Source organism: Phaseolus vulgaris, chromosome 6 (assembly GCF_051622355.1).
Source record: "Phaseolus vulgaris cultivar YP4 chromosome 6, ASM5162235v1, whole genome shotgun sequence".
Classification (NCBI taxonomy): domain Eukaryota; kingdom Viridiplantae; phylum Streptophyta; class Magnoliopsida; order Fabales; family Fabaceae; genus Phaseolus; species Phaseolus vulgaris.
Genome location: NC_143503.1, coordinates 23,563,323 through 23,580,439, shown reverse-complemented (window position 1 = coordinate 23,580,439; position 17,117 = coordinate 23,563,323). Strand labels below are relative to the sequence as shown.

General features: G+C 30.2%; 2 protein-coding genes and 1 pseudogene across 2 annotated transcripts; all 3 read right to left on the bottom strand.

Annotated features, from left to right (window-relative positions):
• Window positions 1–43: 43 nt before the first annotated feature.
• On the bottom strand, window positions 44–1,349 carry MYB80 (myb domain protein 103). Its single transcript, XM_068639075.2, has 3 exons — window positions 1,080–1,349; window positions 861–990; window positions 44–758 (listed from the first exon to the last, which is right to left on the bottom strand). Exons 1-3 carry the CDS (start codon window positions 1,210–1,212, stop codon window positions 44–46), a joined length of 978 nt encoding a protein of 325 aa, XP_068495176.2. The 5' UTR covers window positions 1,213–1,349.
• A 984-nt stretch (window positions 1,350–2,333) lies between these two features.
• On the bottom strand, window positions 2,334–6,474 carry LOC137831404 (putative amino acid permease 7). Its single transcript, XM_068639073.2, has 7 exons — window positions 6,106–6,474; window positions 5,506–5,742; window positions 4,165–4,258; window positions 3,759–3,973; window positions 3,515–3,648; window positions 3,186–3,413; window positions 2,334–3,059 (listed from the first exon to the last, which is right to left on the bottom strand). The coding sequence occupies exons 1-7, from the start codon at window positions 6,188–6,190 to the stop codon at window positions 2,658–2,660; spliced, it is 1,395 nt and encodes a 464-aa protein (XP_068495174.1). The 5' UTR covers window positions 6,191–6,474; the 3' UTR covers window positions 2,334–2,657.
• Window positions 6,475–14,037: 7,563 nt separating this feature from the next.
• LOC137833077 (putative amino acid permease 7) lies at window positions 14,038–16,737 on the bottom strand (annotated as a pseudogene).
• Between the last annotated feature and the right edge of the window lie 380 nt (window positions 16,738–17,117).

Below are 17,117 nucleotides of genomic sequence, written 5' to 3'. Positions count from 1 at the left end.
TCTCAAGTTGAGCTTCTAACTTTCTTCTGCTCTGTAATTTTTTTTAAACCATGGGGTTAATTAAGTCATCAGCCGGTAGATCCCACACGACACAATCTGAGTTGAATATATTGGATAGATTTCTAATTTCCTTCGTAGCCTCAGAATCATCACCATTTTCCTCTTCGAGTTTTTCATGCAATTGGCTCTGCTGATCCATGGCTGTGCATGTGCTTCCAGTGCATACACTTTGGCTCCATGGAGATGCATCCCCTTTATTGCTGAAAGATGCTGGAGAGAATTCATAACCAGATATTGTAGGGAAAACACTATATGGCATCGCAAAACTCGCAGATGTAGTTGCAGTGGTGTCCCAAGGTTTATTTGAGGGCATCATTTCAGGTTCTTGTTGCATGGCCTTGGATAGGTCAAACTTGATCTTCTCAACAGTTGCGTCCTTTTCATCTGGCTTACAATTAATGTAATCAGTGAAGCTATTCCCCAGTGATGCAGCGGAATGGTGGCCCTGGAAGTTAATTGGCTTCTTGGTAAGAAGGTGGAGCACCTCGTCTTTGAAACAGCCAAGGGCTGCTTCAGCTAAGTGAGCTGCCTGTGGGGGTGCCAATGTCGTAGCAATTTCAGCCATGAGATGGGAAAATGGCTTGTGGGTTACAGGGTCTATACCCATGCCTGACAGTTTCTTCTTCAGCTTGGTGTTCCAGTGGTTTTTGACGTCATTGTCTGTGCGTCCTGGCAGCTGGGCAGCTATCAGTGACCATCTGAACATCCATTTAAGAAGCATTTATGGAACAATTAGATAAAGATAATCAATCAAGTACGCTATCGACAGTAACTTAAATGTAGGATAACGCTCAATGCACCTGTTACCAAAAACTGAATGAAGCTTAACAATCGTTTGCTCTTCCGAATCCGAGAACTGGCCGTGTTTGAGATCAGGACGAAGGTAGTTAGTCCACCTTAGCCTGCAGCTCTTTCCACATCTCTGGAGGCCTATTTCGTGACCAAAATGAAAGATAAATGCTTTGTATTTGTTGTTGCTGACAGTGATATGAATATAAACAGAGTGAAGAGGGACTAACCGGCATTCTTGGGAATGAGACGCCAGTTGCGAGTGCCATGTTGTGCAATGTAGGAGGAGAGTTTGTGATCTTCCTCAGGTGTCCACTGTCCTCTTTTCACGTTGTCCTTCTCACAGCATGGAATACGCCCCATGTCTCTATTATTTTTCCTTTTCAATTTCTTAGGAAACAAATTCCTATTTTGAGGTTTGTCAGAACTAGAATAATTGAGGTCACTCTCGAGTATAAGAATTATCTTTTCTTTCTTTCGCCACAACTTGTGAATTCTCTCTACCCGTCTTTCAATTCTTTGAGGCCAAAAGGGAAGACGTGGAATATTTCTTTGAGTTGGTTTTTGTTTGTATCTTTTTTTTTTCTGTTTTTCTGGTAGGCTTCTTATTCTTAATATATAAGGGGGTGCCAATTGGAATTGCATGGCATAAAGGCATCAAAGGCGCATGATTTTGTTAAAGAATTTCAACGCCATTGAGCGTGTGAGGGGAAGGTAGGTAGCTCACCCACAAGATGCTTGGTCAACATCTCTCTCTTTCTCTTTCTCTTTCCCTGTTGACTGCTTTGCTCATAGTTTGTGTGCTTAATGCATATGTTGGGTAGGTTTATGCTTTGATCACACAAAACCTCCTCATCTTTCTTCAGAGGAAGAGTGGCACGCATAGATCCTATCCAACGTTACTTATGTCAAGCTCCACGTGCGGCGTTTCACTCTTCCATCAAATTCTTCTTCATTAATCTTCCTTGTTACTATGCTTACCAAAACAGACCCTCCATGGATCCCACACTCCATAAATATTTTTCTTCCTTTTCACAATACTTCTGCGATAACCACAGACGTAGTTTGGATAACTGAGACGTTAATTTTACTATTTTTGTGTATACGTGGACTTACTAAAATTTCTATAGTATATTACTTGTCCCTTATACATTACACGTATTAACAATTTTTAAAGCAAGAACCAGTTTGTATGCACATATATTCTGCTACTATTTTTTGGTGAAAACCCTTGACAGCATAAGAGCATGGATCATTAGGATCTTAAAAGGAACTTCTTCCAAAGAATTTTACAAAATAAAATAAAATTCTTTTATGTAACTTAAATTATGTATAAATTAGTTTGAAATAATCTTTTCATATATATATATATTATTTCATTTAAAAAAAACTTGTGTAAATTAATTTCAAGACTGAAAAGTAAAACGCAGTTCCAGGTACAGAGCCTGAAGCATGCAGTGAAATGAAGGCGTGACAAAATCTGCTTCAAAAACCGGACCTGCTCAACTTTCTTATTCCATGACAAAAAAATTGCGTCTTAACTAAATATTACAGATGTAACTAACTAGTGTCTCAAGAAACAAATGCAATTTTAAACTTCTGCCACTCAATTACACTTTTTTATCACTACGTCTTAACAGGAAGAACAGCAGAACCTTGAATTCATCAATCTTCCATGCTGAATTCTTTATGCTGGGGGGAGGGCGCCTAGTGCCCATGATTAATGTTGATTTTCAACACAAAAATATGCAACCACAATCTAATTTCTCGTTCAACTTCCAATTCCGGAAGAGAGATCTTAAAGCTCTTCAGCTTAGTTTTGCAGATACTATCCCTTCAATGGATCCAACGAGAGTGAAGAGTCCCAGTACAAAGCCACCGATGCTAAAACCCCTAAGCATGACCCACTTAGCTGACCATGGTTCAATATTGCTCTGACTCAAGTACATTTCCACGGGAAAATATATAGATAATGGATAATAGATTATTCCAGCCAAAACTCCCAAAATCTGATTGAAGTAGGGAAAGAGCATTGCAATCACAGTTGTTGATGCAACATATGCAGTTCTGAAAGAAAGTCTGAGAAAATTTAGTTGGAAAGCTGGCAGCAAAGGGAGCTTCAAGAAGTATACGTGATTCACAAATTCACTGTCCGGGAACTTGAAACGGAGCCAATTCTCAACATTGGCAAAAAGTGGCTGGCTATACACCTGCACCAGAACAAGATAAAACAACACATGGCACATTGATCAGCAAGAGAAATGGTGGAGAGTGCAAGGATAGCATATACACTATAATAAAATTTGATCAAGATATCTATAACATTGCATATATACCTGATATGCACCAACCAGGTGAATCACTATACAAGCATTGGCAAAGTCTACAAGCCAATGCTGTGCATTAGATGTAAACCCTGTTAAAAGGTTTCCTGGTGTATCATTACCAAAGGCTGCATATCCTAAACACCCACAAGAGAGGTAGAAAAATGTTGTGACAATGACAGATATTGTTGAGGCCTTCTTCATGGTTTGGTTTTCTGGTGGAGGCGACTTCAAAGTATCCTTCAAGAATTGTAACAAGTTATATTAACCTTATAATTGTTAAAGCTTTCCCAAAAAGCTGTGGTAAAGTTACATTTTCTGATTATCTTAGAGATAGATACCTGTATTTCTATGAGAATCACTGAGAATGGATAGGAGAATGCTATGTCACCAAGCGCTTGAGCAACCAGCCATACTTTATCCATTCCACTGGAAGTAGGGATTCCATGAATGGAACCCTCAGCATATCCATTTTCTGATCAAATGATTGCCAGAAAGTCAAAACAAAATAGAATTATACACTTTCAAACAACTTCATGCTGTGTCTAAGGAGAGACACCAATAATCAGATACTGATGAACATACCCCTGATTTGTCCAGCAGAAAGCCACATTCCTATGAAAGCATAAAAAAAGGACGTAATTGCTGCTACAATTGACAACCACTGAATATTGTGGAAGTTGGGTGTCTGTGACAGAACAACTTGGATAGCCCCAAAAATAAGCATGAAATATGGACCCGCAAATCCACATTTTGTTTCATCGTCTTTGTCATAGTAACAGTTTGATATTTGGATTGCTCTGCAGTCACACAGAACAGTCCAAATTAATGAAGTTGCTATTTATCAATATTGGTATACTGATATTCTGGGAACACCCTCATGTTTTCATGGTGGAGTGCATATGAGAAATGTTGGTTGCAACAAGTAGCAGAAATCAAGGAAAAGGAAATACAAAACGAGAGAAAATCATTGATAAGTTAGTGAACACACCTCATGCTGATAGCAGCAGTAATGACATAAGCAATTCCAAAACCATACAAGCTTATGTTCACAAAAACACCACAGAAACGACTATTCCCTTCTCCTGTAATGTAACCATCCAATGTAAAGAAACAGGTCAAGAGAATGTTCTACACTTGCTACCATATTTGATCAAAATTGATATCAAACCAACTAGATTACTCATTACCACTTGATAATATGAGACAAATGCATGTTAAGCCTTAATGCTATGAAAGAAAAGAAGCCAAGAGGAGAAATTTCACTAATTATAGAGTATATAACCTACAATAGCTCCAGTACCAATATTCACCATGGCCCATCTGCCACTTCTTTCATCATCACCATCATGATGTCTTTCACACCAGACTTCTTGTTTATCATAAACACCATGTTAACACTAAATAGTAAAAGTGGTGATCTTTCTCAATATAAAATTAGCGAAGGTTAATTGTATATAATTCACATACTTTTTAACTGGCATAAACAAGTGCTCCAACAAAAAACTTAGTATTTACAATTGACGGTTGAAAAGGTAATTTTTTTTATAGAAAAATAAATATAATAAAGTATAACCTTAACAAATCACCCTACCAACATGGACTTGCCTATATTATGAAGTAAAATATATGGTAAAAATAAAAAATAAACTAAAATTTTAAAAAATTCGAAAAAAAAAGAATTTAAAATTTTCATACTTTTTTTATTATTAAAAAATCATATCTACTTTTACATGTGACTTCTCTCTTTTTGTGCTTGACATATATTTAAATTTGTTTTTATACTTAATAAAAATTAAATTCTCGTATTAAACTTAAATGAATTTACTCAAACAAATCATTTTAAAAAAATCACATAAAAACATTTTTATTGAAATTAGATAAAAAAAAAGCAATTTAAATCTCAAACATTCCAAATTTATTAAATTTCTCGGTTGAAACACAGCTGAGAGAAGTCTGGACAAATTATTCATCAGACTCAATTATTTATTTAAAGATTCTCACTCTCTCTTGTTATTTATGTGGTTCAGTGTGGCTTGTGAAGAAAGTGTAATGAGAAAGATGTAGAAGCATTCAGAAGGAAGTTGTGATCTGAATCTGCACACAACAAAATGAAAAGATGTAGTTTCCGTGACACAACTCAACTACTTCACACACACATCAAATACCAATTTCCATCTGTTGCAAAGTAACAACAGAACAAATCTTTTGACCCCGTGATTGCCTCCAGGTTTTACTCCCATCACGTGTCATCATAAATAGATAACAACAAACACCAGCACAAACAACACTGAAAAGAAAAAAATGGTAAAAACAAAGTCTTGAAGATTACCCTTATGGAGGTTAACAGCATCAAGGTATGAGGAGCTCCTTTGAGGGCCATGTTCAGGGTCTGGAGAACGGTAGGTGTTGCTGAGAAGGAAAGAGGAGAGGAGAGTGATGCAGGCAAAGAAAATGATTGTGACAGGCCCTCCAACCCATCCAAGTTGTGCAATGCTCCATGCCAATGACAACACTCCTGACCCTATCACTCCTGTCACTATGTGTGCCACTGCAGTCCAAACGGTTCCTGTTCCATCATCATTCACAGCATCACATCACTCTCACATTCATCATCCACAATTCAATTCAATTTCCCATCATAGTTTACACAAACAATCAATCAAGCAATCAGAAGTCATTATTTCTAGATACTAATCTCAATATAAAAATCAGTAAATTTGTCAATTTCTAATGGATGAATGACTATCTTTATACAATACAAGATGGTTAACAATCACCCTCTTGTAACAGATTCAGATTCTCTAATAAAAATAGGTGATATGATTACTAATGATAATCAATAACAATGCAGAAGTATGATTCAAATAAAAAAAGTTGTCTTTGAGAAGAAAAATGATGATTAAGATGAGAGAAGAAGAAAAGGAGAAACCTGTTCTTTCAACATGATGACAGTCTGCATACTGAGTCTCCAACAGAGGGGTGCTGTCAGTTCCTGAACCTTCTTGATCTTTCATGGCTCTTGAAGAGATGGCCTAAACCCAATGACAGGACGGAAGTGGTTTCCTGTTTTTGAGTGTCAGTGGTGATAGTTCATCGGAAAACTGAAAGAATCAGTAGAAAAAGGAGTTTTCTTTCGCAAAAGAAGCGATCTTTGAATCTAGATTTGGTGTGATTGGTTTGTGGGTGAGTGAGATGAGTGACATGAAACTCTGTTTTGCCACATACAAATCCAAATTCTGAATGACTTGTGAAAGTGTCCAAATAACGTCTTATATAGTGAGAGTGACTCTTTTTTTTTCTTTTTTCAATACACATTTTTGAGGTTTTTCGCCTTTATTTTCGGTAACCACGACCATCATTCATCAAATCAGGTTCTTCTTCTTATTATTATTATTGTTCATTATTATTATTATTATTTTGTAGAGCTTGGGATCATCAAACTAACGAAAGAGTTTTTCCTACCCACATAATAATGACAAATTAAATCTAAAACTATAATAAATTTATGGCTTAAAACCATGTACATTTGTTGTTTTACTTTCTCTCAGAATTTAATTTGCATATTTATTAATTATTTAAAATTAAATTTTTATTTATAAAATTGGCTATATAAATAATAAACAAACTTAGTTACTTCTTATTTGGACACTAATGACATTAATACTAACCAAAGTTTTGATGATTAATAATACATCCTAAATTTTCTAATTATGAAAAAAGGCTATTAATTGTTATAAGAACTAAAGTTACACGTTTAAATACTAACCAAAGTGGGATTTGTTTAAATTTATTAATAAACAACACTTTTTTTCCCTTTTGTGTCCCGACTTTTACTTCAAATATTAAATACTTTTTAAATTTTTGTTATAATGGTTAATGCTTTTCTATTAGTGTACCTACCATTTTAAAACTTTTTAAATTCTGTTTGATGCAATGATTAAAAATTGGATACATTGTGGAGGCTAATAAATAAAAAAAATCATAAATTTGTGATATTGATTATTAGTGAATAAAAATTGAGTGTTATTATAGAAAGAAAAATAAGAGAATATAAAAAGAAAAATTGTTATATCAATTTATTATTTATTGAATAAGGAAACAAGAAAGAGAAAATTGTGGACAACTTGAAAACTTTTGATATATGAATTAATTTTGTTAGTTGTTGTACATGATCACAAATAAAATGAAGATTAAGTTTAACATGTTTAAATTGAGATTGTATAACCGGATTGACAACAAGAATAATATTAAGATTGTCGAAGTATAAGATTAGAGTGTTAGTTTGAACACAAAGCTCTTGAAGTAGAGATGATATTCATGCTATTTTTTAAAGTACAATTGCTATATTTTGATACTTAACTTATATGTTATTTTAAGAAACAACTTGTTGTTTATGTGAACACCAAGAAATCATATTTGATCAAACATATACACAATAACATGTTGATTTATGATCATATATAGGTCATATCCCTAGTTAGCATTTCCGAATTCAATAATGGAAGATATGGATGAAAGTTTAAGAAGGCGATGATGATGAATAATACCAATAAGATAATTGAGAAAATGTTTAACAACTTTTTAATGGTGTTCTTGTGGTGCATGCATGTACTAGTATCTTGTTAATAGAATATGAGAGCTCGTGATGTGTAGAAAGAGTCAGATCTTGAAAAGTCATGGAGCCATCCTGAGTTAGGCATAGAGATGTGATCGTGTAAGATGGGTTTTGCTTCATGCATATTTGTGTTACGAAGTGGACTTTAAGCCTAACTCAACCCCATAAAACCGGCTCATAGGGTTGATGTTTGCACCCACTTATATACAATGAAAGGCTCTAATCTCTAGTCGATGTGGGATCTCCAACACACCCCCCTCACGCCGAGACTGCCAACTCGTGCGTGGGACTATATATTTTGGGTGGTCCGATAGCGGCCCGATAGCGGGTGGCACGATAGGCCCAACACAAACACTCGCTAGGATAAGCTCGAAATGGCTCTGATACCATGTTACGAAGTGGACTTTAAGCCTAACTCAACCCCATAAAACCGGCTCATAGGGTTGAGGTTTGCACCCACTTATATACAATGAAAGGCTCTAATCTCTAGTCGATGTGGGATCTCCAACATACGAAGAATTTCTCTGATGTATTTATTTTGAGATAGATGGAGGCTAGCATCATTAGTACAGACAACCTTTATGCAAAAAAAAAAAAAATTAATGTAAGGAATAAGATCTTTTAAAGCAAATAGGTTATTCAAAGATGAAATAAAAGAAGTAATTGCATGTCAAAAGCTATCAGTTATGATTATGTTATCTACATTTATAAAAATGAATATCAAACCTTGTAAAAAGAGAAGGATCACTTTTGGCTGTAGAAAAATCCATTTAAAATGCAAACAAGATGAGTTTGTGGATGACTTTGCTCAACAAATTTGTATTTGTATAATCATTCTTCTTAGGATAACAATAATGCTTCAATTTCTTCAATTGTCATATTCATCTATTAATCCATCCAAGATTGCTTCCACATGATCATCAGCAAAAATGTGAGAGCCAATAGTAGTCAAAGTTTCGACTATCTTCTTAATATTAAGAAGATAAGTATTGATAATTCGATCTTTCTTTGGTGTGTGCAATTGGATCTTAAGTTTCTTGACATTTACTTTTGTTTGAGAGAAACATTGTAGACACACAACTTTCTCCAAATTGGAATGAAGAAGTAAAGCCTACCATTTATGTGAGAATGAACATGGTCATGGGTGCAAGGAGTCAAGCCATGATGAGTTGATCTTGTTGCTCGTAGTTGAGATAATCTTGATTGATTACATTATTGAGAGCATATTCTATACTAATAAATTTTAAAGGTATATCGTGATCATTTAAGAACTTAGTAAGCTTGAGGCCTCTAATTGTGACTAACACTTCTTGAAAGATAAAAAAGTTGTCATTATCTAGTTTGAGAAAGATTGTGATATTGAAATTTTTTTAAAGATTGAAAGATTGTGAGGGAAAAAAGATGCAAAACTTGTTTAAAGTATATGGTGGAAAAAGATAAGTGAAAACCATCATAGAAACTATCTAGTTCTTAATACCATGTTAAAAAGAAAGAAAGAGAATACAAAAATAGAGACTTGTATATTGAAGAAAGAATGAATATTATTATTACGTAAAGAATAAATGTTATTATTAAATAAAGAATGAATCTTATTATTAAAAAGGTAAACAAAAGGGGACTCAATTCCCTATCTAGCACCATTTACATCTTTATTTCCCTATCTAGCACCCTTTTGTTCTTATTTCCCTATCTAGCACCCTTTTGTTTTTATTTCCCTATCTAGCACTCTTTTATTTTTTATTTCCCTATCTAGCACCATTTTAAAAATAAATAAATAAATAATAAATTATTATTTTTTTAATAATTTTAATTTTGAATGCATTAAAAAATAAATATTTTTAATGTTTAAAATAATTAGAAATATAATTAATGAATAAATAAATGAGTTTTTACAAAATAAAAATAAAAAAGTAATAAATTAAAAATGTTTAGTTTAAATTTTTTTTTTTTAAATGAAGAAAATAAATAATTAAACTCTACAACAACATAAAAGTTGAATCTATAAACATAAATTAGTATTTATTTTTATTATTATTGATGATGTAATCATGTTAATTTCAAGTAAAAAATACAGGACATATTTATAAAAAAAGCCAAAGTCAATTAGTATTAATTAATAGTGGACACATAAATAATATTGAAGTGTTTACCTAAATGCAAAATTCTAAAAAAAAACTAATACAAATGTTACACTTAATGCTTAAAAATGAGACAAAAAAATAAGTATAGAAAATAAAAACAGCAACAATAAAATAAAAACAAAAAATAGATATAAATAAAGAATGACAGAAAAAAAATAACAACTAAAAACATAAAAGATATAAAATAAAGGCAAAACAAAATAAGATAAAGATAAAATATATAAAAAAAATTCAAACAAGATAAAGATAAGAGATATAAGGTGATATTAAATAAGTATAGGTTGATCATAAAAAGGAAAATAAATAAAAGATGATCATTCATTTGATATTTTCTTCAGTGGTACATTAAATAGTTTATGCAAAATGAAACATAATTAATGACGAGAATTGCACAATCCAGTAATTTTTTTTATAATTTTAATTTTGAATGCATTAAAAAAATATATTTTTAGTATTTAAAATAGTTAGAAATATAATTAATGAATAAAAACATAAATATAAATAAATAAAGAATGGCAGAAAAAATAATAATAACTAGAAACATATTGAATGAATGATCATCTCTCATTTATTTTCCTTTTTATGATCAACATATACTTATTTAGTATCGTCTTATATCTCTTATATTTATCTTGTTTTGATTTATTTGATTTTTTTTATATCTTTTGTCTTTATCTTATTTTGTTTTTCCTTTATTTTATACCTTTTATGTTTTTAGTTATTATTATTTTTTCTGCAATCTTTATTTATTTATGGTTTTTGTTTTTATTTTATTGTTGTTGTTTTTATTTTATAGACTTATTTATTTTTTGCATTTTTTCTTCTCATTTTTAAGCATTAAGTGTAACACTTGTATTAGTATTTTTTAGAATTTTGCATTTAGGTAAACACTTCAATATTATTTATGTGTCCACTATTAATTAATACTAATTGACTTTGTTTTTTTTTTATAAATATGTCCTGTATTTTTTACTTGAAATTAACATGATTACATCATCAATAATAATAAAAATAAATACTAATGTATGTTTATAGATTCAACTTTTATGTTGTTGTAGAGTTTAATTTTTTATTTTCTTCATTTAAAAAAAAATAAATTTTAAACTAAACATTTTTAATTTATTACTTTTTTGTTTTTATTTTGTAAAAACTCATTTATTTATTCATTAATTATATTTCTAATTATTTTAAACATTAAAAATATTTATTTTTTAATGCATTAAGTGTAGCATTTGCATTAGTTTTTTTTTTAGAATTTTGTATTTAGGGTAGACACTTCAATATTATTTATGTGTTCACTATTAATTAATACTAATTGACTTTGGTTTTTTAATAATTATGTCCTGTATTTTTTACTTTTTTTTTATAAAGTTTTCGTGGTCCTGTATTTTTTACTTGAAATTAACATGATTATATCATCAATAATAATAAAAATAAATACTATTTTATGTTTATAGATTCAACTTTTATGTTGTTGTATAGTTTAATTTTTAATTTTTTTCATTTTTTAAAAAATAATTTTAAACTAAACATTTTTAATTTATTACTTTTTTATTTTTATTTTGTAAAAATTCATTTATTTATTCATTAATTATATTTCTAATTATTTTAAACATTAAAAATATTTATTTTTTAATGCATTCAAAATTAAAATTATTAAAAAAATAATAATTTATTATTTATTTATTTATTTTTAAAATGGTGTTAGATAGGGAAATAAAAAATAAAAGAGAGAAATAAAAACAAAAGGGTGCTAGATAGGGAAATAAAAACAAAAAGGTGCTAGGGAAATAAAGATGTAAATGGTGCTAGATAGGGAATTGAGCCACTAAAAGATGTATTTTTTTATTTTACTAAAAAATAAAAATAGTTAATAATAAGATAAATTGATATAACAGATAATTTGTTATATTAGTTTATTATCATTATTTTTTTTACTTTTGTAACAAAATAAATTCTTGTTTACAACTACATAAAAATTATAAAAAAAATGTTCAATTAAAAAAACAACATAGTATTCCGGTCTATCCAAACATAAGACTATTAAAATTTAAATTCTAAGTTTTTTTTAAAAAAATTACTAATATTTATAAAACAAAAATATAAATTTTAGGATACTTCAAATTTTTTTAAGGTGTTCAAAGGGTTCTTATATGAGCATTTGAAAAGTAATTCTTTTATGAATCTTTAATTTTTTTGGTTTTGTCTAAAATTTTAAATATAATTATTTATCATTATTTTATTTGTTGAATACATTCTAATATAATCAGTTAATCCCAACTAATTTTTTTCTTCCTTCTACTTTAAAAAAAATTAGGCAAGCTAACTCGAATGGTTAACACAACGACATTTTTTTTATTCTAAGTTTAATTTATTCCATAGACAGATAAAATTATGTTTATTTGTTTAAATTAAACTAAATTGTAAATTTAGTCCCCTTTTAATTCTTGATGATTTTGATTCTTGTATTATTTATCTGCAATATAATCTGTGTTTGTTCTGTACTATTGTGGAAATATGTAGAAGCATGTTTTGGTGGCATCATTATCTACAAATGTGTACCATAATAATTGGTTTCCAACTTTCTCACCAAATTGTTTTTTTCATCTTTGCCTCTCACACTCAACCACGTGACACTTGTCATCTTTCTCATATCATTCGAATTTTTAAATAAACATTCTTTGGCACTTTCTGGTTTACACCTTCAAATCAATCATTTATTTTCCTTGTGGCAAATGTTTCACTATGACACGAAATGCGTTATGCATGATTGGTTGTAAGAACTCCATAAATCATATCATGTTTCAAGATTCAAATATTTGATAATAATGGTGAAATTTTGAATTCACGTTTTTGTAAAATATGAGTCTAATTTTTTACTTTCTTTTATCTTCAACTATGTAGCATTTGCCTTCACAGACCAGAATTTTGCATAACTTATGATTACCACTGAGAAAACATTTTTCATGTAAAGGGTTGTTTGAAGTTTGTTTTTTCTTGAGTTTTTCAATTATAGTAGTTCATAATCATGAGTTTTGGAACTTGGAAGGAGATTTTTCAGTAGCATCTAGTGCTAGGAACCATACAAAAAAAAATTGAAATTTCAATTAGAGAATTTCACTATGACACGCAACATGATATAAGCAAAATTTAGATAACTATGAATATACAATTAAGCTCATCTATAGCAATAGTTATGACTGATTAGTAGTCAAATATATAACATTATCATCTAAATATATTAATGTGTATTTAAATTATTTTAAATTAGGAAGAATACAAGCGTGTATCTACAATTTTTTTTATCATTTATATATAAGTTAGAGGATATTTTAATAAATATGAATATAATAAGAATACACATAAATTTTTAGTTTTTAAAATATTTCTAATTTAGTTATTATTGCAACTAATTATTTTAGTTTTTAAAAATTGAATTCTATTTCATTATTTTTTTTAGTGATACTTTTATAAATATTTTAAGAATTAAATTACATTAAAAAACATATTGAATAAATTTAAATTTATAATACAATGAATAATTATATTAAATCATTTATTTCATTATTTCAAGACATGATTTGTTATTAATATAAAAATAAAAAGAAGAACAAATTAGAAAAAAATATCTATTTTTTATTTTTTTTCTTTTCTGCTACATACCGTCTCTCAATTTCTTTCAAATTTAATATTAACTTTTTTTAATTTTAAATTTAAATAATTATAAAATAACAAAATAATCAAAATAAAATAATAAAATAAAAGATTAATATAAGGATTAAATAATATCGAATTTGTATAAAAAAAATGGAAAATTCTTATATAAGTATAGATTAATAATATTTTCTTATTAATTTAAATTATATAACTTCTTATTATTATGGACAGTCAAGATCAAAATATAATTGGTCATGGCACTTCTTGTTGGAATACAATGTTATTGAAATTGGTCAATTTGATTTATGCACATTTACACTTTTTTTTAAGAAGCATAGTTGATAAGTTTGGAAATACTTATTCTAGTGAAGAAATAAAATATTCATTAATTGAATCACATGAAATATTTACAATCAATCAATAAAAACTAAAGCAAATTGAGTCCTTTCTAAAGTTTCTGACTAATGATTCCTTGAATTGATCCCACTAGACCCATAACTGTCACAAGAAAGCAAACAAAGCTGAACATTCTAAGAAGAATCCATTGTTTGGTCCAAGCTCCAATTTGCCTCTGTTGCAAGTAGATTTCCACTGGAAAATATATAGCCAATGGCCAGAAGTTTATGGCTCCCAAAACTCCCAGAACTTGGTTGAAGTAAGGAAACAAAATAGCAATCCCAGTGGTTGAAATCACATAAACTGTTCTAAAACACAACCTGAAAAGGTTCAGCTCATAACCAGGGATTAATGGCAATTTTACTATATAAGTCTTGTTTGCAAAATGACTATCTTGGAATTTTCTTGAGCACCATCTATCAGCAGCATTATATATTGGTTGACTGTACATCTGATGAAAGATCATAAAATTTCTATGGTTAGGTAACATGTAAAGACAGTAAAAGACAATAAAGACATGATAAATAACCCATAAGGAAAATAAATAAATAAATTATAAGAAAAGGAACATTCTTATATAAAGTGATGAAATGAGAGATTGTGAATCAAAGAGTTGTATGTGCAAGTGCCAACTGGTGTTCCATGAAATGGCTTTGAGCATTGGATGCTCCATGTAGCTAAGTTACTTCATTATAATATATTTGCTTGGTTTTCTTGCTTAGATCTTTATCAGTTGTAAAGAAAACTAAGACTAGTGTTTACCACTTGTAGCACTTCTCTGCCAAGCACTTGGTGTGGTTAGTCTTCCAAGCACTTGGTGACATTGCTTTTGCTTATCCATATGCCTTGCTCCTTCTTGAGATACAGGTAACTTAATATTTTCATCTTCACATTCAGAAAATAAACAAATTTTGTATCTAAAACATTGATTTTTTTGAACAAAGGACACCCTGAAGTCTAGTCCACCAGAAAATCAAACCATGAAAAAGGCTTCCATGGTTGCAATCATCGTGACAACATTCTTCTACCTATCTTGTGGATGCTTTGGATATGGAGCTTTTGGAAATGATACACCAGGGAACATCTTGACAGGGTTTGGGTTTTATGAGCCTTATTGGCTTGTTGCCTTTGCTAATGCTTGCATTATTCTTCATTTACAAGCATTAGCAAAAACAACAAGCCAATAAGGCTCATAAAATCCAAACCCTGTCAAGATGTTCCCTAGTGTATCATTTCCAAAAGCTCCATATTCAAAGCATCCACAAGATAGGTAGAAGAATGTTGTCACGATGATTGCAACCATGGAAGCCTTTTTCATGGTTTGATTTTCTGGTGGACTAGACTTCAGGGTGTCCTTTGTTCAAAAAAATCAATGTTTTAGATACAAAATTTGTTTATTTTCTGCATTATAATCGAATGTGAAGATGAAAATATTAAGTTACCTGTATCTCAAGAAGGAGCAAGGCATATGGATAAGCAAAAGCAATGTCACCAAGTGCTTGGAAGACTAACACATCTTGTTAGCAGTGTTAGTAGCAGGTATTCCTGTTATGCTCCCCATAAATCTTCCATTTCCTGCAAGTACAAAATTTTCTCCTTATGATCTTTGTTTAATATCATAATAGTTTTGCCATGTGTTGCAACCACAATTTTTCTGAAAAAATTATACAAAAAAACAAATATACCAAAAATAGGACATGTAATTCGTGGCAACCGTTTAGCACAGATATATGATACTAAAACATATGATACAAACGATATAGACTTTGAACAATGTTACAACTTGACAAGAGTTTTGGAATAATATTACTTTTATTTCTTCATCTTGCTGCTTTAATCATCAGAAAGCTTGAAATTGAAAAATAAGCTAAATGTTAAGAATAAATGCATGGAAGAGAAATTACCTATAACTTTTGCCATACCAAGTCCTAGTCCAATGAAAGAGTATGTAAAGGACATGATTGCAGCGAAAACTGAGACCCATAACATGTTATGGAGGTCTGGTATGAATGACATTACAACTTGAACAGCTCCAAACATCACCATATAAATGTCACCCCCGTAAGTACAAGGAGCTTGATGCCCTTCCTTGTGATAACAATTTGCTTTCAGAATTGCCCTGCATAGTAGAATAAACAAGTTTCATTATGACTTGCACTTGGATATTACAAGATAGATGATGAAATGCTTAGGAAAAGTGTTTAAATGACTTATCAAAAACTAAAAATTAGCACATTCTCTGTAGTATAAGGAGTGATTTCCTCATTTAATAAGAGAAGTACCTTAAACAGTTTGCTGTAGTAAGTACATAAGCACAACTAGTCCCATACAAGGTCAAAATTTGAAGGAAACCAGCAAACCATGTCCTTCTTTTACCTGAAGCAATACAAAAATGCAATGATGGTAAGTTATAATGAAAATGATAAATGGCCTAAAAACAGTGATTTCATAAGATAATAAAAGAGAGTTCACTACCAAGATTGACTCTAACAGCATCCCTGTATGAGTGGTTTCTTTTCCCAGTGACAGGATCAGGGTTTCTATAACAATCAGAAAGGAGGGATGAAGAAACATACGTGATGATTGCAAAGCAAAGCAATGCAACTGGCCCTCCAATCCATCCCAACTGGGCAGTGCTCCATGCAAGAGATAGAACACCAGATCCAATAACAGCAGTTATGATGTGAGCCACAGCACTCCATAAGGTTCCTGTAAAAATTGATGACAGGATCAAAATCAATGATTCATTCATTTATAAAAGGAATTTGTAACAGAATTTGTAACACAAGCTTGTTGCTTATAATATGATATATATTTTTTACTAAGTTTTTTAATTTATATCAAATCTTATTTCTCACTAATATATTAAAATCATATTATTAAATAAAGAATTAAAAGAATTAAAGTAACTACCCATCAGGATAAAATAGGAACAAATTTTTGTTAAAAAAAACAATATTGAATATATTTTAAAGATATTAAATTTGAATATATTTTAAAGATATTAAATTTGAATATATTTTAAAGATATACTAAAAATTAAAAAATCCAAGTTTTATTTTGTTTTATGTTTTTGTTTGTTGACCAATCTACTTCTTTCAAACTTTGTTTTAATAAAATAAATTTATAAAA

Excerpts from the sequence above, each read along its gene's own strand:
- MYB80 (XM_068639075.2), bottom strand. The coding sequence starts at position 1,212 with ATGGGGCGTATTCCATGCTGTGAGAAGGACAACGTGAAAAGAGGACAG. Across the intron at positions 991-1,079 it reads TCTCATTCCCAAGAATGCCG|GCCTCCAGAGATGTGGAAAG; the intron begins GTTAGTCCCTCT and ends GTCACGAAATAG. Across the intron at positions 759-860 it reads CATTCAGTTTTTGGTAACAG|ATGGTCACTGATAGCTGCCC; the intron begins GTGCATTGAGCG and ends ATGGATGTTCAG.
- LOC137831404 (XM_068639073.2), bottom strand. The coding sequence starts at position 6,190 with ATGAAAGATCAAGAAGGTTCAGGAACTGACAGCACCCCTCTGTTGGAG. Across the intron at positions 4,259-5,505 it reads TGCTGTTAACCTCCATAAGG|GAGAAGGGAATAGTCGTTTC; the intron begins GTAATCTTCAAG and ends GTTACATTACAG. Across the intron at positions 3,414-3,514 it reads TGATTCTCATAGAAATACAG|GATACTTTGAAGTCGCCTCC; the intron begins GTATCTATCTCT and ends CAATTCTTGAAG.